At 34.7% G+C, this 24,989-nt stretch overlaps 1 protein-coding gene, 1 long non-coding RNA gene and 1 pseudogene across 2 annotated transcripts; 1 reads left to right on the forward strand and 2 right to left on the reverse strand.

Annotated features, from left to right (window-relative positions):
- Nucleotides 1-8,561: 8,561 nt before the first annotated feature.
- Nucleotides 8,562-10,772, reverse strand: LOC137947030 (uncharacterized). Its single transcript, XR_011111104.1, has 3 exons — nt 10,683-10,772; nt 9,005-9,080; nt 8,562-8,902 (listed from the first exon to the last, which is right to left on the reverse strand). It is a non-coding gene; the product is annotated as an uncharacterized lncRNA (long non-coding RNA).
- An 11,013-nt stretch (nt 10,773-21,785) lies between these two features.
- On the reverse strand, nt 21,786-23,541 carry LOC137945199 (uncharacterized; annotated as a pseudogene).
- Nucleotides 23,542-24,031: 490 nt separating this feature from the next.
- Nucleotides 24,032-24,700, forward strand: LOC137945656 (uncharacterized). Its single transcript, XM_068791617.1, has one exon. The coding sequence runs from the start codon at nt 24,032-24,034 to the stop codon at nt 24,698-24,700; it is 669 nt and encodes a 222-aa protein (XP_068647718.1).
- Nucleotides 24,701-24,989: the final 289 nt, after the last annotated feature.

Consider the following 24,989-nt stretch of genomic DNA (forward strand, 5'->3'; position numbering starts at 1 on the left):
CGAACATATTGATCGCCCGGAGCTTTTTTCTGCCAATTGCTGCAACGATCACGAACTCCGGTTGAAGAACCGTTTTGCTGACACCATAAAAAGGGCTCAAGAAAAACTTCGTGAGGTAGCTGAAACGAGGAAGAACGTTCGGCCCAGAGGAGTTTGTTTGCTTGCTCAATAGACCTTCTATGAAGATCGCGTTTATGGTTTCTTGATGATAACCTCCTTTGTGAACAGACACTTGTATTTAATTTTGTGTTTCATTGTGTGCGAGTAGAGGGAGCTGCCTGTTACTCTTCCTCTCCTTGCACGATCCGTTTTCCTTTTTTCTTGGTGTTGGAACTCGGGAGGAGAGAAAAGAGTTGATCCCTCTTCTTTTACGTAGTGATTCTATTATAATTAAATTTGAAGGTTTTTTATCCAATACTCTTTTTTTACTTAGCCCTCGAAGCATAAAGGATCTTGGCCACTGTTTGCAAACATAAGCGACGGCTCCCTATCTCTCGTAGATTTGTAAAAACTATGCCTACCCGCAGAAAAATGGGCTTCACCCAAGTAGAAGAATTATGATAAATGTGGAATCACCTCGACTAGTTCAATTTTGGAGGACTGAGAAAACAGCAGAACTATCAAGGGGATGGAATCCAGTCCTCAGTTGGATTCGAGATGGAGGTCCCTGGTTCAAACAATGAGTCATCCCTGCCTGTTGCACTTTCCCTCCCTTTCCATTCTCGATTTTTTTTATTCCACTTGAACTTTAGGATTTCAAGATGGCCAAAGAATCAAGATCCCAAGTTCTGAGAGTTCCTCAATCAGTGTATCCCAGCTGGTTTCCTTCGTTGATGGTGCGTTATGTGAAACATCCATGAGTTCATCTCTCTAATCTTCGTCTGTTCTTTGAATTCTCTAATTTGTTGGAGGGATCGTCAATTAGAGGATTTATAAGTGTATCCCAGCTAGAACAAAATATGCTTACTGACTTGGGTCTAACCTCCATATAAGCAGTGGTATGAAACAATTTTGTAGGGGACAACAAGCTTAGTTTAGACTAATATATGTATAAAGAATATAAAATTATTAACCATGATATAATTCAGATTAAAATTTTAGATAAAAAAAAGTATGTTGAAGAAGTTAAATCATATAGTTATAAGAAGACATTAAAAATCTACCAAGTACCAGATAAAAAAAAAATCTATGAAAGCATACTTAGAAGGAGATCAATCAAATGCATCATATGATTTTTCCAATTTCATTCTGTCAAGTTCTTGTGGTGGCTAAAACCATGCCAAGAGCCACTTTTAGAAAAAGTTGTCAAAGCATGTTAGTTCTAGTACCTTCTTTACCAGAGAATAAGAAACTTGTAACTGAGACAAGGATGGTCTCCATTTGTCCAAGAACGAGGAACAGAGTAGTGAATCTGCTGATATAAAGTGTTAGGCAATTTTTTTATGGAGACCTTTGTTCCTTTTTTTGGGCATGAATAAATTAAATAAATAGATAAAACAAAAGATTTTTATAAAGTTATAAAACTCAAAATATATTCATACAAAAAAGTAATATAAATTAATGAAAAGCATAGTTAATATATATCAATATAGGAAGAAATAGACTAGGCTATTTTACCTCTACTTGCATAACAATATTTTTATTAGAAACACGTCAACTAAATTATCTTTATAGTTATTAAATATATCTTTTCCATTTAATAAATAGTAATGGGTAAAGGGTAAAATTACTTGAATATTTAATTGTTTTTCCCAAACAAACAAATACAAATAAATAATCAGATAAATGTACAAAATTAGGAGGGTCCTTAAAGAAATAAACGAGATCCGATTCCTTATTATAGCCAACGAAATTGATTGTCAATTGAGTGGGTGCCACTTTGATATTTCAATTGTTTTTTTCATGATAGTTTCCTCTCTAAACGTGGATTTTCTCTCAACCTCTGCCAAAGAGTCGAATCCAGCAAATGAATACATACAATGTTGTGATGAATTTGGCCATGAAAGGATATTTAAATGTGTATTTTGATCATTTGGGTCATCCATTGCTAGATTCCAATACTATAGACCCTTTATTAGTGTTGATGGAACATAATTATATATGAAATATCATACTGTGTTGGCTGTTACTACTCTTGATGGGGACAATGGTATTTTTCCTCTAGCTTTTGATGTTGTTCAATCAGAAAATCAAAAAGGTTGGGATTGGTTTTTAGCTTGTCTAAACGTTTTGTGAATCAAGGAAGAAGACCATTTACTTTAATTTTAAATCGTCAAAAGATTTTGATAAGGGTAGTCCAAAGACATTTTCCAGCTCCAAGATGTTTTCATCGCTTTTGTATTTGTCATATAGTTGTCAATTTCAAGAAGATGTTCAAAAATGAAACTTTGACTGCTCTCATATGGTTTATAGCAATTAAGGCAAATATTTAGATTTTGATCAGACAATGGAGTTGATTGTGCAACAAAGTGAGCGAACAAAAGAATTATTGACAGAAGGAGAATTGAGTCTTGAGTTTTGGTCATTAGAGCATGATGGCAATGTTCTCTTTGGTGTGATTATCATCAATATATCTTAGAGCTTTAATAATATTTTGATTCAAGAAGACGTTCAAAAACGAAACTTTGATTGTATCATATGATTTGTAGCAATGAAGACAAATATTATAGATTTTGATCAGACAATAGAGTTGATTGTGTACCAAAGTGAGCGATCAAAAGAATTATTGACATAAGGAGAATTGAGTCTTGAGTTTTGGTCATTGGCGCATGATGGCAATGTTCGCTTAGGTGTGATGACCACCAATATGTCTTAGAGCATGATGGCAATGTTCGCTTTGGTGTGATGACAACCAATATGTCTTAGAGCTTTAATAATGTTTTGAAATGTGCTAGAAGTCTTCCAACTGAAGCATTGGTGGCATGAACATTTTATAGATTAAATAAACTTTTTTTGAAAAGACATGAAATTGTGGGAAAGATGACATCGTTTTGTACTCCCTCTGCTGATGCTTATCTAAAAAATAAGGTGGATATAGCAAGAGCATGTAATGTACTTCAGTATCAAGATAATGTGTATGAAACCCGTGTGGATCAGGAAAGGTTGTATCAGGTTGATTTGGAGAATATGACATATACATGCACTCACTTCCAAATGGAAAAAATTCCTTGTGCCCATTCAATTGCAATATGTGGAAAAATCAATTATGATTTCAATCAATTGTGTGGTCTTTGGTATACAATAGAGGCATACAGACAAGCATATATAATTGGATTCTATCCTCCTAAAGATAAACTCTATTGGCCTAATATGGGTGTACGAGTTGTTCCACCTATAAAAAGGAACAACCCGATCGACCACGTTCAGTTCGAATACGTACAAAAATGGATAAAGGAGAAAGTGGTACCTATGTCTATTGTAGATGTAAACAATCAGGGCATAATGCTAAAAATGTCTAAACCAACCAATTAACGCCCCAACAAGCACTTCAGGAAGTAGCAATCCAAGGTGAACATTTTCACTAGTAAAATTTAAGTATTAGTATTGATAATTGTCTTTTATTTTTTGGTATTCCATATGTATTAACTAGTCATTTTAAATTTTTACATTGTTTAGCCGTTCTTAGTGGAAGTTGTGGTTAGTGCCCATGTAATAAAGCTAACTAGAGTTCAGGTATATATTTTGTCTATGTAGTTTTATTATTTTCTTATGAAAATTGTTTTCATTTGCTCTGAATCTTTTTGCACCAGCAACACCGGGGATAAGTGCTAGAACTCATCTTCCTTTCTTACTTGCAGCCACTGTGTTGGGATACATGGTTGGTTCCAAGTAAGCACTCCCATCCCATCATTTATATGCACCAGAGATATAAAATTCAGTTTTGATTTGAAGTGATAGCAGAATAATCCAGTTTATGATGGGATTGACATTTGCATGTGACTACCTCACCAAAGTGTCATCAAATCTAGGCATCGGTGATATCATTTCATTCGCCTTCGCAATGTTCAAGCAGAGAAAGATATCTTGAACTCAGGTGTGCTTAGCTATTGATGTTTTGTCTGGTATTTGAAAGTAGTGGTAATGATTATTTTCATTTGTTTCTTTCAATTCATCAAAAGGCATGCAACAAAGATATTCTCGCCAGTGATAATCTCCACAATTTTCTCTTTGTACTCAACTGCCATTGTTGGGCATTTAATTGCACTACTGAAACAACTTAGGTATCATGCAAGTGTTTGCATGGATTATGGTCTTACATTCGATAGTGGCTGGGAATTTATTCCAAATTCTCGCATACCTCTTGATTTATTTTGCATGTCAAAGACATACTTAGCAAGATGTTTGAGTAACGACTTTGACTTACTCAATACTATACTTAGAGCTTATTGTTTTCTTGTATAAGACAAGTCATGCTATTGATCCCTATATGTTGACCTAAATTGAATGAAATTTTTTTAAATTTACTATTTTTTACATCTTTGGGTACATGTAATTACTGCTTGTTTCATCATGTGACTAAGTCTCTGGTCAACTATACTTTTTTAATGGGTTCTTTGTTGCATTTTGCAGCGGAAGAAAAATTATATGAGGAGACTAAGAGGAAATGCCGAAAGATGAGGTAGAGATCGAAGTAGAAGTTTTGTTGGGAAGATAAGATGAATATTCTCTTTGTGCAATACTCATTGTGACAGGTAGAAGGGGATTTTGGCCGGAGCCGCACTATCTTATCATGGGTGACAATTTGTTTTGGGAGAGGTTGTCTTGTTGCCTTTTAGTGAAGTCATTCAGCTCTAGGCTTGTAAGCTATTACGATTGATAGACACTACTGATATATTCATGTTTAATGCTTCAATATAAACCCTTGTTGTCCAAACACTGTTTATGAGAATGCTATTGGTAATTGATTATCGATTATGTTATCTACATGTCTCGCCTCTGATGTTCAGGCATTGACATCAACACTGCATGATATCGTTTGGTTAGTGATTATCTTATTATCCAAAAGAGATCTAAGTATAGTACTCAGCTCTAAATTTTATTTCTAAATTCAACAATAGTTTTTTCAAATATTTTTTCAATCAAAAAATATTTTAAATCAATAATAAAAGGAGTAAAAAAGGTAAGAGCAAATTTTTTAATTAATTAATATACTAATTTCATATTTTACTATTTTAAATATAAGGAAATGAAATGTGTACCAATAAATTTTATTTTTAAAGTCTAAAATAAAAATGTTAAATATTTTTTTAATTTAATAAATATTTTAAATCGATAATAAAAGGTATTAATTTGGTAAGAATAAGGTTTTTAATTAATTAATATAAGGGTATTTTATATTATATTATTTAAAATATAAGGTAAAAAAATGTGTACCGATAAATTTTATTTTTAAACTCTAAAGTAAATTTTTGAATAATGTTTTCAATTAATAAATATTTTTAATCGATAATAAAATGTGTTAAATAGGTAAGAGTAAGATTTTTTAATTAATTAGAATACATATTTTATTTTTTATTATTTTAAATGAAAGGTAATAAAAAGTGTGCCGATAAATTTTATTTAAAATAAAACTTTCAATTTATTTTTTAGTTAATAAATATTTTAAATCAATAATAAAAGGCATTAAATAGTATGAGCAAGATTTTTTAATTCATTAGTATACTTTTTTAATAATTGATTATTTGAAATATAAGGTAATAAAAAGTGTACCAAAAAATTTTATTTTTAAACTCTAAACTAAAATTTTCAAATTTGTTTTAGTTAATAAATATTTTAAATCGATAATAAAAGGTGTTAAATAGGTAAGAGTTGTCAGAGTGGTTTTGTCTACTCTTGTAGGCGGTAGCTTTCCGCACATAACAGATCGGTCTGTTGGGTGTATTGGCTAGCCGTTGTTATAGTATCAGAGCTGAGCACGCCACGTCCTGCGTTCGAATCCCGTGAGAGGCGGTCAAGAATGGGCAGGGTAGGTGTTAGAGTGATTTCGTCAACTCTTGTAAGTAGTAGTTTTCCGCACCTAACAGATCGGTCTATTGGGTGTATTGGCTAGCCGATATCATGGTATCAAATCTGGGCACGCCACGTCCAGCGTTTGAATCCCGTGAGAGGCGGTCAAGAATGGGCGGGGTGGGTGTCAGAGTGGTTCTGTCCACTCTTGTAGGCGGTAACTTTTCGCACCTAACAGATCGGTCTATTGGGTGTATTGGCTAGCCGCTGTCAAGAGTAAGATTTTTTAATTAATTAATATACTTTTTAATAAATTATTATTTTAAAAACAATGAAATAAAAAATTTTATAATAAATTTGATTTTTAAACTCTAAAATTAATTTTTTGATTTTTTTAAAATTTTATAAATATTTTAAATCGATAATAAAAGGTGTTAAATCGGTAAGAGTAAGATTTTTTAATTAATTAGTATAAATTTTTTATATAAATTAATTAAAATTGCATCGATAAATTTTATTTTAAAACTCTAATATAAAATGTTCATATTTTTTAATTAATAAATATTTTTACTCGATAATAAATGGTTTTAAATAGGTAAGAGTAAGATTTTTTAATTAATAAATATATTTTTTAAATAATTTATTATTTTAAATATAAGGTAATAAAAATTGTGTCAATAAATTTGATTTTTAAAGTGTAAAATATTTTTTAAATTTATAAATATTTTAAATCAATGATTGTAGGTACTACGTGGATGATGACGTGGTTTGCATTGTATATTTTAAACTGAGGGTTTTTGTTTCATTTAATGATGTGGTATCCTACATGGGTGATGAGATGTCGTTCGACTCACCGAGTGCTGATTTGTCATGATGATGTGGTGATACGTAATCGGTCAAAGCTTACGTGTCACTTTTGACTTTACATGTGTTCAATTGACCGGTCAAAGTCGATTATTTTTCTAAATAAGTTCAAAACTTCATCATTTATCTAAATATGTTAAAAAAGTTGGGTAAAAATAGCAAAGAATGTAGAAAGGGAACAATGAACAGAGATTTGTTTGTCGTTTTGGTCTTCTGAAATGGGTAAATTACCTTGTGAACTTCTGTGCTTGGGGATCATTATCTGCCATGGCTAGGTCAAGAGCTTAACACCTTCATTGTTCACTATACTAGTCTTCACTCTATTGTGTGTAGCAAGAAAATACACAATTGAAATATCATGATTAATCACAGCTAGATGCAATAGAGAGTTTCCATCTTTGTTATCTACCATGTCATAAAATGACACAAAAAACCTTCACAGTCAGTTTAAATATTATGTGGATGCAAAATCTATTATTATCGATTTAAAATATTTATTAATTAAAATTTTATTATAAAGTTTAGAAATAAAATTTATCATTACACTTTTTATTGCCTTATATTTAAAATAATAAAATACAAATAAGTATATTAATTAATTAAAAACCTTACTCTTACCTATTTAAGACCTTTTATTATCAATTTAAAATATTTATTAATTGAAAAATGAGTTTAAAAATTAAATATATCGATACACATTTTATTACCTTATATTTACAAAAAAAAGTATATTAATTAATTAAAAAATCTTACTCTTACCTATTTAACACATTTTATTATTGATTTAAAATATTTATTAATTAAAAAATTCAAACATTATTATAGTGATTAGATATAAAATTTATTGATACACTTTTTATTATCGTATATCTATAATAATAAAATATAAAATAAATATATTAATTAATTATTTTTTACCTATTTTACTCCTTTTTATCATCAATTTAAGATATTTTCTAATTTAAAATTAATTAGTAATTTTTTTATAGTTTTAAAAAAAAATTGTCAGAACACATTCATTAAATATAAATAATATTTATATTTATATTTTTAATAAATTAGAGTTAATGAAAAGTGTTCTGAATTTTTTTTTTGAAAACTATAAAAAAATTACTAATTATTTTTTAAATTAGAAAATATTTTTTGGCTTCTATATTCAACTCTTAATTATTTAAGGAGGGTTAGTCAACACTAGTGTCAACATGAACTTCAACTTCAAATTCATTTGAATCATCTATATGAATTTCAACTTCAAATTTGGTGTTAGTATAGACGAGTTCATGTCCACTGGATAACAATTTCCAAAGTTAGTGCCCCAAAATGAGAAAATATAAAAAACAAAAGAATGAGTAACTTGTAATAATATACTTAAATAAAACATAATACCCAAACCTCAAATTAGGTGAAAAAACATGATTACTACACTAATAAGTAATTTAATGTATAATTAAAATTTATTAATATACTAATTAATTAACTTATATATTATATTATTTAATTATTACAGTTTATTGTAAATTAATACAATAATTATATAAGCCAATTAACTGTGCACATGATTAATTATAAAAAAATAAAGTTAAAAAATAACATAAGTAAATATAATAAACTAAGTTATTAATTTATTAATTACATATGTGCCTATTGATCCCACATTGAAATAAAATATATTTACTTCCATTAACATTGTTTTCTCTAGAGAGCAAATATGTCTAGCATTTGTGCATGAAGTATGTCAAACCTTCCTGGAAGAAAATTATTTTATTTGTTAATGTCAATCTCGACTACAAGTTTATACACCTAAACAGTATTAACCCCACATGCCCCATCTTGGCAAAACCTGGTTTCACTGTCCCTGCCAATCTATGGAAACATCCCCTCAATGCAGAATAATTTAAGAGAGTATATGTATGTTAGTTTTCAAAACTACAAAAGAGGAAATGGGTTATAAAATCTTTTTCCTCTTAAAAAAAGGTCTTCAAGTGCCATAGTTGCAAGCCCGCCTGTCAACAAGCAGATAAAGAACGAAAGACCGGTTAAAACAGTCATTCTAGTATTAGTGGTTCTGTTCAGATCCTTCATTTCCTCCTCCCTAAAAAGAGATCAAACAAACATAAATATGATAGTTAGTTTATCATATTATGACCAAGTTTGTTGATGCGACTTGAGAGACAAAAGATTTCATAAAGTGTACCACTCGCGAAGATAAAACATCTCTTCATGGATAGATTTAATAGTGTCTTCTAGCTTTCTGAGCTCCACTCCATTATCTAGAGGAGGATCAACATGAACAGATCATGAGTTAAAACAGGTTGGTAATAACAATGAGTACCACAAACAAGCACCACTGACATCCATAAAACTCAGGAAATTAATTTCAATGTTAGATATTTAACACAAAATAACAGGCAAGAAATATAAATCATTGATCTACTAAATATGAGGACAAGGCCAAAAAATTTAGTTCATATATCACCCAACATAAAACATAACACTGCCTCACACTCAATATATATCTCTTGGTTGCAGTAGATGTCGTAACTAGCAACTAGACTTTACAATGTTATTCTTATTTGTCTCAAGTTTTCCATTTTCCTCCTCTACATTTGGTAATCCAATTTCAGCAATCATATAATGTTTGTCATCGGAATCATCCATCTGAATGAGATTCATCAGCCCTGATGCTCCAATTCTTTTGCATATATGTTTAGCTTTCTACAACATTGGCATTGTGCATTTAGCTAAGAGAAACATTCATGAGATTCAATATGTGCCTTACATGTGTTTTGAGTAAATTGTATCATTTTAAGTCCACAACCATAGGGGTAACAACTTGGAAGGCCACCAAGGCCTATCAACATCTAAGCATGTCTATCAAAGAGAGTAAGCCACAACATAAGGAACAACAGCCAAGAAAACAAAAAAATCGGTTAGCATGTGACGAAAACTCTATGCAATTAGCAAAACACATAAACAATGTAGCTGGTACTAAGATTAGGAAATTCCCTGTAGAAGCTTCAATGATAATAATCATCAACTAATATACTAAATGCATGATTTGGTTCTTCAAATGCACCATAAAAAATGTACCATTTGTCAAATTCTCAGTTCCAAAAGCTCTCTAATCATTTCAACCACTACTCTTCAGTAGAAAATTATTAAAAGTGATCACTTGGAAAGTGACTGCAATAAAACCTATTTTCACTTTAAAAATCGAAAGCAGGAGGCATCTGAATATCAGAAAATTATTGGTTTTCATACTTCTGAGAAATTTCATCTCCAAATACTTAAAAGAAGAAGAGCCAAACCAACTTTAAACTTTAAAACAAAGTGTTTACACTAACCACTGAATGTCTCTTACCAATCACATATCGGAACAAGTTGCAGACCAAGGTTAAACTCTGAAAAGAATTGAAACAATTAACATTGATAATCAACAGACCGACCTAGATTAATTTAAGACTTGGAAGAAATCGTTCGACCCACCGATCTAGGCCAAAAACAAGAAATAGTGCAGAACTTTGAAGTCCAAAATGGCCACTCGACAGTTAGTAACTTGGTTCACTCTCAAATTTTAAGGAAAGGTTTCATCTGGATTATGTTTATAGAAAAAATGGGAAATTGAAAGAGAGCATATTCCGCGGTCTTCAGAAGGAGAGTTGTTTTAATCTTCTATAGAAAATATAAAAACCATTCCTAAGTAAATAAGACCCAAGGACGCTAAAACGAGAAAATAAGAGATTTTATAGAAAACAAGGGGAATCATGGAATACAAATAAGGAGGCATGAATATAGCAGAGACAGAAAGAAAAGAAAAATGAAAGAGATAGAAAATGGAAAAAGGGAGATGTTACGAGAAGAAAGGAAGATACCAGTTACAACGCCAGAAGAGGAGCTTGGCGTCAAGGTCGCTGCTGAGAGAGCGTAATCTGAGTGTTTAAAAGAGGTGGCTTCAGTTGCAGGTCTAGCTCTCCGGTGGAAGAGTTTCGCACACCTGGTAATTTCGTAATAAACAAAGCAATATAGTAATATTAAAATAGGTTATCTTAACCTAAAGAGGTCAAAAGCCCAAACCATTGCTCATTGCTCAAACTTATGTAATAAATTAGTAATCAAAATTATATATTAAATTAGTAAATGAATGATAAATCAATCAAGAAAAATAAAAATAAAATATCTTGATTGATTTGATTCCTTACATCAGCAGCCAATGAATTAAACTACACACTTTCATCATCCATGAAGAATCTATTATTATCGATTTAAAATATTTATTAATTAAAAAATAATTAAATATATTTTAGAGTTTAAAAATAAATTTTATCGGTATATTTTTTATATACTTTATATTTAAAATAATAAAATATAAAATAAGTATATTAATTAATTAAAAATTGTACTCTTACCTAATTAACACCTTTTATTATCGATTTAAAATATTTTAAAAATTATTATAGAGTTTAAAAATCAAATTTATTGGTACTCGTTTTATTAACTTATATTAAAAAATAAAAAAATAAAAAGTATATTAATTAATTAAAAATATTTCTCTTACCTATTTAACACCTTTTATTATCGATTCAAAATATTTATTAATTAAAAAAAATATTTATTATCAATTTCATTTCTATATATCAATGTTTGATTTTGGCCTGATGTGTAAATTGATTGTTTTTGCACAAGTTTTTTTTATCATGTATATTATGCTCTCCTTCGAGTCAAATTGAGTCATCTATTATATCGAATGGTTACTAATTTTAGGTTTTTCGTCGACAAAGAAAACATTTAAAAAAGTTTCTATTTTACGGTATCATATTTTTTATTTTAAATTGAAGTATGGATTTGAAAGAGAATTAGAAACCTAACATTTTCTCTTTCTTTTTCGTAAAAAAAAATGTAATAATTGTAATTTTTCTTATATATGATTTGTTTGAGTCCAAGGGTTGAACCATGCGAACATCCGATTTTAGAAACAGAGCCTATTGCAAGAACCACATGCAAACAAGATACGATGGTATAGGTTCCACAACACAACCGCGTGTCGAATTGATGAGTAGGTTCAAATCCGACACATGGATCTGCTACATAGTTTTGATGTCCATGTTGATAATTAGGCAATAAATTGGATTATCATCTTGCATTTGCTTCCAATATCCATGGTACATCCGCAAATCTATCCCATTCCGCCTATCCGATTAACTTTTGGTTTTTTTTTTTGTCATTTTTTACCCGAACCGGACCAAATTTGGTTAAAAAAAAAAACGATATGATTCATGCCATTTTTCCTTTCAATTGTTATTTAACTTTTTACTATTTTTTGAATCAAATCAGTAGAGAGATTATTCCTAATAGAGATTGTGCGACATATCCTATATGCATAATTTTATATATAATTTATTTTATATATATTTTTTTAAAATTTTTAAATATAGGCTTTTGATCAACGGCTTTTTTGTTTATTGAGCAGGCCACCAATCGGATTAAAATAAACAAAAAAGGTCAAAAGACTTCTACGAGACAACGTGTTCCACGTTGAGTTACATGGAACGGGTAAGGATAATTTGTGATGACTCACACATGAACACCACTTAGGAAACAAGCACACTAGCACGGGTAGTCAAGTGTTAATTGGACTACGAAGGGTTGCTCATGCCTAGTTCGCCTCTTAGTTTGGAGAATCTGTCAAAATTTAATGGCTTTGTGAAAATATTCATTAATTGATTTTTAGTAGGAATAAATTCAAATTTGATTACCTTGGTTTGAACGAACTCTTGTACGAAGTGATGTCTAGGGGTGGCTTCGAACCGAGTCGGCTCGGTTCAATTCGGTATCCTTGAATCTCGAGCCGAGTTCAAGATCCGGGATCGGCTCGTTTAAATTATCGAGCCAAGCTCGACTAAATCCAGGTTTGGCTCCACGCCTAGCGAGTCGGCTCGTTAACGGGCTGAGTCAGGACCAAGACCGAGAGAGCATGAGCAGGAGCGAGAGTGAGGGCGAGGGGGAAAAAATATAGGCGGGTTCGCGCTCAGCTCGATGCCATCCCAACTCTTGATTCTCTAACTCAAAAAAAAAAAAAAAACAGGTTGAAACCTATAGGTCGTCAAAAAATTTATGTTGCTCTCTTGATTGTAGAGAGAAAATTATTTATTGAACTTCATCTCATAAACTTTGAAAAGTATAGTTTGGTGTTGGATCATGTGTTGGTTAATATTGGTGTGTTTTAATCCATTATTGAAATTCAATCCTGAACCTCCCCTATCATTCTTTTTTTAAAATGTATGCATAATTATATATATAATTTATTTGACATATATTTTATATAGAGTATTAAATGTAGGTTAAGCTCGAACTCGGCTAGAGCTCGAGCTCGAACTCAGTAAAAATTATTAGGCTCGAGTTCGATTACAATTTTAAGTTCGAGGTTAGGGTTGGCAAAAAAATTATGTTGTTCTCTAGATTGTAGAGAGAAATTTTCACTTTGAAAAGTACAGTTTGGTGTTGGATCATGTGTTGGTTTATTTTTGAGACAACAAATAGCTTATTGATCCGGTTTATGTAGATGTCCAATTCGAGTGATCTAAGGCAGGTACTTCCAATGGTCAGCCATTTCTTGACGGTTGTCTCAAACAATACCAGTTGAATTTGCATTTGATCATGTAATGTAATCAGAGAAGTAACGCATCACTCATTGCTTTTACAGAAACTTCTGGTTCAAACATGGGTAAGAAGGGCGTCCTATTATGTCATTCTTGAAAAACCCAATTCAAGGAGGGAACAAAACTCATTGCTACTTGAAAACCCAATTCATGGGCCTCCTATTATGTCATTCTTGAAGAAGATGAATAAAATTCCTGAGGTTTGGATTTGGTTCTCTCAATGCATTTATAAAGTTTTCTAACTTGATGGTGGTGATATGAGGTTGAAATGGGTAAATACACTTCCATTTTGCAGAAGATGCAGCATACTAATGGTAACATCCTCGTTTTCTCTGCTCCTTTGAGCCAGAGTGACACTACAATGGCAAATTTGAGGGCTCTCCTCCTTGGCCTCGGGCTCTATGCCTGCCACTTCTCTTCACCTCTCATTGCTAAAGAGGACTCTACAGTTGTTATCAGCTAGGCCAATAAGAGCAAAAGCTCACCAGACAGATTTGCTTCACACGCCTTGATGTGCCAACAATATAGATGATGTTTTGGCTTAAGATGGGGTCACCCGGCAAAACATTGTTGTCTGGTCTTCCCTCCTTGGATTTTTTGTAGTTTTTTTCTTTTGTATTCCATGTTTGTACTTCTCCAGGGGTCCTCTTGTTAATGGATTCTCCTTTCTTGCTTGATTAAAAAAAAAAAGAAAAAGAAAAATTGAATGAACATAAGAAACTGCAGTTTTGTTCTTGCCAGTGGAAGAGGCATCAGAAATATAAAAACCAGGCCACCAAAGAGAGAGTCTAAAGCAGATTCAATTACTAGTGATAACATATACGGTGATTTGTAGAGCCCGAACCAGGAACCATTCTTGTGGAAGAAGACAACAGCACCATTTCTTGTGTTGAATCAGCCTTAGCATGACTTGCACCGTATAAACCATCTATTCACTGGGATATTGATCCTTCACACTCATTTTTCTACTGGACGATCAGTGATTATGCTCATGCCTATCGATCTGGACGGACAACCCCTTCAGTTGTAAGTATCCTGACATACAGGCTTTTATTACTACCCAGTAGTGGAACACTGTCCACATCTAGGTTGCAGAGCACGTTATCTCAGTAGTGGAGGACTCCAATAACAAGAAGCCTCTTATCCTTGAAGAGGCTGTTTGTGTTTCAAGATTGGGTAGTTGTGGTGTTATTTTTGTAGGCAGGGCAAATATGCATGAGTTGGGGCTTGGCTTATTATCTCTTTCTCTTTCCTTTCTCTCTCTCTCTCTCTCTCAGCAGTCGATTCTTTAGTTCTTTTGGCATGTTTTCTTTTGACTGGCTTATTTTATAACAGAACAACAAGGAGGCTCTGGATCAGACTTCTTCAAGAGAAGCATTCAACTGCTTCGCCCACTGGAACCAATATTTTCAAACAGTAGCAGCAAAAAATCAGTGTTCCAGATTCAACAACAGTCCATTCAAATTATGCTAAAATCTAAATAGAAAGAGAAAAAAAAAAACACTGATTTGATTACCGAAACGCCAGATTTCTCCTTATCATATACTGCTTGGTTAGGTAGAGACGAAAGAAAGAAAAAATACGAACAAACGTTGATCTTTTGAAGCCGAAGTCTGGGAAAACACACACTATAACCTACTTTGCACAAGGAAGAAATACGAAGCAATCGTAGATTCATACAAAAAAAAAAAAAGGCCTACTGACCACGCGAACCATGGGGGCGAGGACGTGCTTGTTCTCATACTCCATCTTCGTCTGCAGGCAGCTCGGGAACGAATCGAAGAAATCAACACAGACCACATTCCCTCGCCCTCTTTCTTTTCGTGCATTTGGGGCGGGGAAAATAAAGAGAGCAGCGACCCTTTCCCGCTGAAGGAAACTTCACAGCCGTTAATCTTGTGAACCGCCTTCATCTTCTACCGCCAGATTTAAACTAACTACGCGGTTTCTAATCACTTCGCCTATAAATTAAGGGTTCACTCCAGCCTCAGTCTCCAACCATCCTCTCCTCCTCGGTTTCTTTTTCTACTCCGGTGTTCTTTTCCTCTTCGTCCACTCCACTCGTTCCTTTTCTTCAGTGGCCTTCATGGCTGATTACCCCGCTGTTTCTCCTCTTCCTCCTCTTCCATGGCCTTCATGGCTGATTACCCCGCTGCTTCCCCTGTTCCTCGTCTTCCATTGATCGATACTCCCCTACTTCAGAAGAACCTCGTATCACTCTCAACCCTTCGTGCCAAGCCTCAGTCGACGAGACGTCTGTGGTTTGTTTCGAAGAGTTAGGAGGATCGACGAAGGCGGTGACGGAGGCTCTCATGTTTTCCACACTGACTTTCTCTTTCCTTGGTTGAGCAGAGCGACTACATCCTCGCCGCAGATCTCCCTCCGACTCCCATGATCCAAACTCTCCTTACTTGAGCAGAGCGACTACAAGTCCTCGCTGCAGATCTCCCTCCGACTCCCAGTATCCGAGCTCGAATAATACTGTAACAGATCTCCGTTTTGCATATCTGCAATAAATTGATTCGATAGGAAACAGAATCTACAGCTTTTAATTTCCTCATTTCGATTAATATGTGATACTTTTACTTGGTAGCTGGTTACGATCGTTTGCTGGGTAACTGATCTCATCAAACATATCCCTCTGTTTTGATGATTCGACAACTCCGTTTCCTAGCATTTAGATTATCAAATATTATTGAAGGGGAAACTAAAATAAAATGAAAATTGCACTTCATGGTGTAAGTGTGTAGCCTTCTTATGTGAAAATTAACAACAGCTGAACTTCAAGCTTCAGTTATCTCTTGGGGTTTTACGTCATCAACTCTGTTTTTGTGAAATTCAAGATAATATTGTTTTGTAATTGGTGTTTTGTTCCTAGATTATCAAATTCTGTTACTGATTCTCTAGCTAGAGAGGGGGTTACCCTTCAATCCCTCATTGTAAGGGCCCCTCTCTTTGATTTTTGTTTTTTGATTGCTGTATGCCTTGGGGTTTAATAAATGCACCCCCTTTTCCTCAAAAAACAATATGGTTTTATACATAAAAGTGTCATGAACATTTGGTATGTCTCCTACATCTTCTTGACTGTTTCTGCAATGCAGCCTATAAACTAATGTTGGATTGTGAAAATGTTGGATTGTGAAGGAAACTAGCAAAACAAAAACAAAGAGAAGCAGAGAAGAAGATGCTAAACTTGATTTCAAAGTGTTTTAAATAAAAATTAAATCTGATTCAAAGCTATAGCAACAGTCTCTAATCCTTTATTTATAACTTTCTAGAACTGAGTATCCTACTAAAACTCACACTAGAGACTTTTTAAAGTAATTACCGTTACAACAATATAAGTTATAGACTGAACCATCAGATTTGATGTAATACAATATGTGCTTTCACCGATTGAAGAACATCAGCCCTAACCCCATTAAGACTGACATAAGAAGAAGGGCAAGAGCAATTAAAATGATAAAATAGAGGTGCTTAGTTTCTGTACTTCGCTTTGAGTCCTTTCCTTTCTTCATCTGGGAACCATCAGGTTCTGATTTTGAATTACCACGAACAAAGATCCCAAAAGGATTTAGTACTCAAAGAGGTGGCCTCTGTTTCTGGTTCTAGAATCGCTTTCATATCAGACAAAGCATCAATAAAGAGTAACTCTTTCCAACTTGCAATTTCGGCAAGACCACCTGCATAACAAGCACTTATTAGTCACTTGATTCTGATTTTGATTTAGTACTCAAAGAGGTGGCCTCTGCTTCTGGTTCTATAATTGCTTTCATATCAGACAGAACTTGCTTCAATGAAGAGTAACTCTTTTCCATTGATCCTTCAGATCCTGAAGCAATGAATAATAGACTTGAGTAAAGTTTCAAGAGCATGCAATAGAGGCAGTAACAGAATTGTAAACTGGAAAAAGGAAACTAAAGCTCAGTAAGATTCACATCATCAACCTTGAAAGAAACTAATATGAAAAGTTTAAATTTACAATAAACAACTAACGAGAGAAATTGAGACACCAATGAGAAATATTATATAATTATTAGAAAAATCTTCAGCAAATTATGAATTGCATATAAAGAAACTTGCAGTATCTAATGAGAAATTTCTTAAGAAACTCGCAGTATCCAGTGACAAATTTCTTTTGATCCTCTTTTTTTAAGGATGACATCTTCTCCTCTTTATCAGGGTTCCACATCTCCTCTTTAGCGTCTGAAGTGAGATGTCTTGTATTTCAAAATACATTAAAAACTGATATTAGAGGTGTCAATTTCACCGAATAACAGGTCTACCACCTGTTCATTTGTATACAGAAGCAGAAGAAAAATCCTTTACAGAGTAAGGATGGATACTTTTACCTCTATACCACTTACCACTTATTAAACAGAATGGATACAAGTACTGAAGAGTTATTTCTGTAACCAGACATAACCAAAACAAAATGGGTAATAGAACACCTTACTTTATTTTGTACTTCACCTATTTACACCCTTGGACATCAGTTATCTCCATGGACCTTGGCTGTTTTGTAACAGACTTTCAGCTGTCCGGTGGGGTATAGGTTGTGGAACCATGCTCTTCATTTCACAATCTCTAGATTGAGAGACATTGGAATATTTATCATGAAATTTGTGATCTGCGAAGAAAGTCTGTAAAATGGTCTCATGTAAATATATCTGCAAATGATATTGCAGAATGTTTAGCCAAGGAAGGGAATCAACCAGCAATAACTGTCTTGGTCGATCTTCTTCTAGCTGTAATCTTACACTTTTGTTTGGGAAATCACCATTTTCAAAAATAATAATAATAATAAAGACAAGCAGGACCTCCCCTTCTCCCACATGGCAGTGGGTTTTTCATCCCAACACCTTGTGGGGAGAGAATGAGAGCCCTGCCCCTTCCCCTTACCATGAGAGGAGGGGTGCCACCCCAACCTTTCATTCCTGACAACATAGAGAAGGAGTAGAGAAGGTGGGCCCCCCTTCCACCACTTCAAAATTTATTTATAAGGGGTGAGAGCAACCTCCGACCTCAATGCTGGAACAAGGTTGTTTTAAAGTTTTGCTACATGCTCTAGGAAAGAAAATAGCTATTCTTATGTTAACAGAAAAAACATTCAATTGAAGATCCATTAACATCTGCACCAAATCTCCTTTTTTTAATTAGAGCACCACAATTTCATTGGTTGCTCATTGTTGACAATCTCTCAATTAAAAGGTCCATCAGTCCCACCGAGTGAAAACATGCTTCAACCTGAACAAGTGGTGTCGATTGCACCTCAAAATTGATGAAAACTCTGTATGCTGGGCGATTAGAACAATGTCAAGCTTACCTTAATTCATGCAAGGTGAGCTTGTGAGCAGGCTTCTTAGGAGAAGCAACACTTCCAAATTTTCCTTCATTGTCTACTTTCAACCTTGAATTCTCCTCATCAGATACATCACACAATATCTAACGTACTCAAGCTGTTGATTATATCAACCTGAGAGAGAGAGAGAGAGAGAGAGAGAGAGAGAGAGAGGTTTTGTAGAATAAGAATCTCCAGGAAAGGCGGAACACACGAAACCTAGAGAACAACAAAACAAATGTATAAAAATGAAGCAACTGAGATATGTAAATCAATTACCTTCATGTCTGATATAGCTTGAGAAATAGGTTCTTTCGGACATAAGTAAGTAGAAGAAAATATAGCTCTACTAACACAATGACACCCATAACTTCCTCAGTGCTGCGTGCTTTACAGAATTTCATAGAGTAAGGCAATGGTTGATTTGATGGCTTTCAAAACTATTTTGTTCATTTATTTATTTTGAATGTTGATTACACATTTACACACTTCCCTTAGTCCTTATCCCTAGTGAGATTTGAGACCAAGACCTCATACTAGAAAAGCCCCAATGTGACCATTGAAAACTATTTTATTAAATGTGACAAATTGGATAGCTGTTCTTATCAAGGATAAAACCTTAACACACCTTCTTTAGTTGGACCTTTGGTGAAGGGTTGAAGTAGCTCAACTTCATGTGCGGTGTCAGATGCGCTTGGCTGATCCCCTACCACCTAACAAAACCAAATCATAGAAGAAAAAAAATAACTTACATGAATATACTCAAGGTTTTCTATCCCTCCATCTTTTTTTAACATTAAGAGTGGCAAAAGTTCCTCTAACCTTTTTGGCCGAAACTCATAATAAAGAAAAAGAATCCTTTTGAGGAGAGGAGGGCTCTCAAGAGAGCAAGGAGCAGATAAAGAGGATGCTTACATATAACAGGAGAAAAAAATACAAAAAGTCAAAAAAGAATATAGTATTATAGTGCAAGGTGTTGCCAAAGAGTACACTGTTTGCACATCTAGGGTGTGATGCCACGTTACAGTCAATGATCAGCAAATGTCCTCAATTTTGTCCAAGTATGTCAAGAAGAACCCGAGGAGCTTTCTTCCCTGAGGCCCAAGTGATGACCACTGTGCAGTCTTCCTCAGCAATAACGGGAGAAGAAATCCATCTCCAAAGACTCCAACACCCTATAAGGGAGCTCCCAGCTCCACCAATGGCCTCATAATGACTGAAGAGAGCAGAGAAGACAAGGAGGCTACCTGGTCACTGATGCTTCCACTCCTACTTGACAGGCCAGGATTACCCTGAAACTGCTTTCAAAGTTGAGTTTTCACCAACCAAGCCATAAGATTCTAATTCTGGGTGACCAAGTTGAAAACGACTTTCCAACTTTTCTAATGAGAGAACATGGAGGACATGTAGCCTAGAAAAGGACACGGTGCATTGTTTTCCCCACAATTCCCCCTGGTTCATTTGCATGTTCTCAAATATTCTCTTATAATGCTAGTTCAACAGATTCCATGCGATGATGGCAATAGATAAAGACAAAAATATTTTACCAATTTTGTTCCCAAAGGATCTGTTCGGATAAGGAAAGAGGGGACTGATTGCAGGAAGCATAACTTCAGACCAAACTTAAAAGTTAAGGTGTTCCAAACCTGGCGGATGAAGGGACAGTGGCGAAAAAAGTGACCGCCTGTTTCAGGATGACTAGAAAAGATTTGTTGAAATAAATTTTGAAAGACAATGTTTGTTACAAATAGGATTGTCAGAAACAATGGCAAAAACAACGACAATCTAGCAAGTTTAGGAAAACAGAAAGAGGAAATATACTGATCTCACAGCTTTTTTGTCTCTTAGCTGAACAGAACAAAGAAAAGAAAATAAAAAACAATGCAATGACAAAAAGAGGACGTAAAAATAATAAATCAATAAACTGGAACGTGTTTACCAGATTGCCATCAACTAATGCTTTTACATCTCTCAAATCCTTGGCATATGAAGCAATTTCACTGCGAGGGAGCCTCCAAATGACCAAGCTTTTGAAGCATCAGCACAAAAAATGGGCAATATGAGCAAAAGAAATCACATATTAAGAAAAAAAATCACACTTGTAGAATATTAAAAGAAAACAGAACAAAACATGTACCTGTATCCCATAAATAAAATACACAAACACTAGAAAAAAAATCCATGCCGGCAGAAAAATATGAATGCAATAACATATCTTCAGATCAAGAAACATCTCCAAACTCTTAGCCTCTAACACCAGACAATTCATGTATGTCTATAACAAGAAGCCTCATAACATGACCATAGCTAAAAAAAGGAAAAAAACAACCAACTTTGGCAACATTCAAATAGAGAGAAACTCCAAGAAGAAATCTAGCAATACCTCATCTCAAATTTGTACATGCACTTAAAATTTTGAAGGGACGGTAACACTTTTCCCATTTTGAAGTCACAAGGTCTTAAGCTGCTTGATGAAAAAGTAGACCCCAACTTGCGATTTCGGCAAGACCACCTGCATAACAAGCACTTATTAGTCGCTTGCAAAAGGGATAAGGATCCTATAGCATAGTACTAAAGCAGAAAAAAAAAGGTCAATGCATTCTAATAGAATTTTCCTTCCAGGTATAAGATATAAAACACGTTCGGGTAAAAAAAAAAAAAATCTTCTTGGGACGAACGAAATATGAATTAGGAGCCTTTCATCCAAATCACTTTCATACCATTGTGCTGCATCCGCAACAACCTTAACCGTCTGTAATATAATGTCTAATCAGCAAAATTTGGCAAAATGTAACAAGGGTTTGAAAGCACTTTTGGACATGTTAGGTTGTTTAAGATATATCAAGTCTATTTAGTAAAGGGAAAAAATTAGTACCTGCCACAGTATAGTGGTTGATGTTTTGAATGAGCTCTCAGCAGCCCAAATATAGATCCCAATAACATTTACACCATCCAAGAGCAATCTTGCGACCTAAACCACATTATCCACGCCCAAAGACAACTTTACATCCATGTAATTCATTCTCAACTTACAAGCTCTGACAAACTAGCTAGCTCTACAGTGTCTTGAGGTGACTTAAGAAGTCGAATTTTACAAGTTACTGGAATGTCTAAGTTCCTTCTTAATGTAGTTAAAATCTGCATAAAATGAAACCACAGCATGACATCGGATAATAATAGCAATAATCAAGATCAAAATCCTGAAACTGCCATATCTCAATAAAGACACATCAATTACATCATGGATAAGCTCCGGCTTTGACAATAAAGCTGCACCCATGCCCCCACTGATAGAGAATGACTTGGGGCAGCCCATGTTGACGCCAATAGCCGCTACATCTTTGAACCTGAAAGTGGAAATAAACTCTAAAAATTCTCCAATTATGATGATCATGAAATGACTGAGATAAACATTACCAGAATGCAGAACTTGAGAAAAATATCAGTTATGTAATACCCTTTTCTTGTCAAAGTTATCTTGCATAATAACCGGAAAAGTTGAGAGTTATATAAATTCCATATGATTGACCGGTTAGACCAGTAATTACTAAGTGCAATGACTCAGTAATTGATCACCAATTAGATTTACTTGTTTACAACTTGATCTATATCTAAGATACAACAAGAATAAACGTACACCATCTGAGCAACAGTAAGAGCCCTCACAGCATCTGAAGTACCCAATTGAAATACTACTGGACTTCTCTCCTTGGCGCAGGCCCTGAAAACTAAAGTTGCCGTTCCTTTCTCCACAAAATCTGTAGTACCAAGAGACTAGAAGAAAACAGAATTTATTTAAGAGATTTTACCACAGCATGAACAAGAATTTGTGTAAAACCAGTATCCTTCTCAGTAAACAGAGGACATGATTTGGTACCAGTAAGATTTTTCAACCTTAGAACTATATTTCCTCTTTGCTATATACCTAAATAAACAAACAATATTTCCTAGTCAAGTTGTGGAAATTGAAAATTATCAAAGAACATAAAACAAGTTCTAAACTATAATTTTGATGTTTAAAACCAGCATACTGTACCATTTATCTTCCGCTCACACTTCAGCATCTTATGATCGATTATCTCTTCTCTATAAATGATGTCTGCACCATATCTGCAGCTAAAAGCCGAAATGGTAAAGTTCCCTACATGCACAAGAATGGGATAGCACTCTTTAGTGCAAATAAACAGCTTAAGAATGAAGGAATCAACTGTAGAAAAACTATTCATAGCAATCTATTTTTAACCTATCTAATATTTTCTATCTCGGAAGTTACTGGAGAAAAACTAAGGTTTGACATTTTCTACTTTTCAATAATGATAGGAAATTCTGGACAATTCCTCCGCGACATACTTCGCATGACTACTCCGGTAGATGGAGTTCAATATGGATGGAGGAGTCAGTTCTCACATAGACATAATTAAAACATTGATATTTAGAAGAGAAAGTCTGGGAAAACACACGCTATAACCTACTTTGCAGAAGGAAGTAATATGAAGCAATCGTAGATTCATAAAAAGTTTGAAAGAAGGAATGCTAACTTAAATGTGAAAAACACAAACACTATGGATCCGTTCACTTAGTTTCGAAATCAATAATCTACAAATTCTACTATTTGTCAAAAAAAAGAAAAAAAGTAATAATTCCAAAAGTAAGAAAGAAAAAAAAAAAGGCATGGTACTGCCAACTGACCACGCCAACCATGGGGGCGAGGACGTGCTTGTTCTCAGACTCCATCTTCGTCTGCAGGCAGCTCGGTAACGAATGGAAGAAGAAGAAATCAACACAGACCAGAGTCCCTCGCCCCCTTTCTTTTCGTGCCTTGGGGCGGGGAAAATCAAGAGCGCATCGACCCTTTCCCGCTGGCGCTGAGCTGCCCCCGCTGAAGGAAACTTAACAGCCGTTGATCTTGTGGACTGCCTTCATCTTCCACCGCCAGTTTTAAACTCGAAAAGACGCGGTTTCTAAACTAACTGCGCGTTTCTAAACTCACTTCGCATGTAAAATTAAGGGCTCACTCCTTCCATCACTACTCCTTCCACTCCAACTGCTCTTTCCTCTTCTTCGCAGCCGTTGATCTTCGGGACAGCCTTCATCTTCCAGCGCCAGATTAAATTTGGAAGGTTTCTAAACTCACTTCGCCTATAAATTTGAGCTTCAGGCTCACTCCACTCCACTGCTCCTTCCTCTTCTTCCACTCCATTGCTCGTTCCTCTTCTTCACTGGAATGGCTAATCACCCCGCTGCTTCTCCTGTTCCTCCTGTCTCTTTTGATATCACATTTAACCCTACGTGCCAAGCCCCACTCCACGCTCCCACGGCAGTCATCTCAGTCTGCCATCGACGCAAGTTCTTCTATATGCGTCCTATGCCGGAGGGAGCCCATGTTGAACAAGTTACTTTCCTTACACCGGCTATGAGCTTTCGCCTGCCGCTTCCCTTATTGTTCGATCGGAGTCGCTGGCAGAAAGTGGCCTCCAGAATACTGCACCACTTCTCCTTGAGCTCCGAGGCCTACACACAACTCCTTTCACATCTCTATATTCTTGGAGCTGATTGGGCGGAGATCACACGGAGGAATGGGTGTACGAGGTTGGATGTGATGATTGACGTGCGTGAGACGATTGAAATCGACTTTCCGCCACTGGTTCCCGCAGAGCCTGAGTCAATGCCGCCACTAGAAGTGGCTTCTGTCGGCCAGAACATGAAGTTGAAGGAGCTCAGCGAGATAGCTGTCGGAGAGACGTGCACTGTTTGTTTCGAAGAATTGGGAGGATTCACGAAGGCAGTGGTGGAGACTCCATGCTCTCATCTTTTCCACAATGACTGCCTCCTTCCATGGTTGAGCAGAGCGACTACATGTCCTCTCTGCAGATCCTCCCTCCGACTCGCATGATCAAGTTCAAAAAAGATTAGTTGAATAAACGAGTCAAAGTCCTATTTACTATTTTTTTTTTTTTGTAAAAAGTATTGGGTTTTGTATAGAAACTTCTTTCGTGCAGCCGCCACAATGCAAATAATGCTGTAACATGTCTCCACTTTGCAAATCTTCAATAAATTGATTAGATAGGAAACAGAATCTACGACTTTTAAATTTCCTCATTTAGATTATATTCCTCTGTTTTGATGATTCAACGACTCAGTTTCCAACTTCCACTAAATCCACGCCAGTTTTAAACTCGAAA

This window comes from Aristolochia californica, unplaced genomic scaffold, assembly GCF_029961685.1.
Source record: "Aristolochia californica isolate CCGP_79_NKW_82.1479 unplaced genomic scaffold, dmAriCali1.0.hap1 SCAF_12, whole genome shotgun sequence".
Taxonomy (NCBI): domain Eukaryota; kingdom Viridiplantae; phylum Streptophyta; class Magnoliopsida; order Piperales; family Aristolochiaceae; genus Aristolochia; species Aristolochia californica.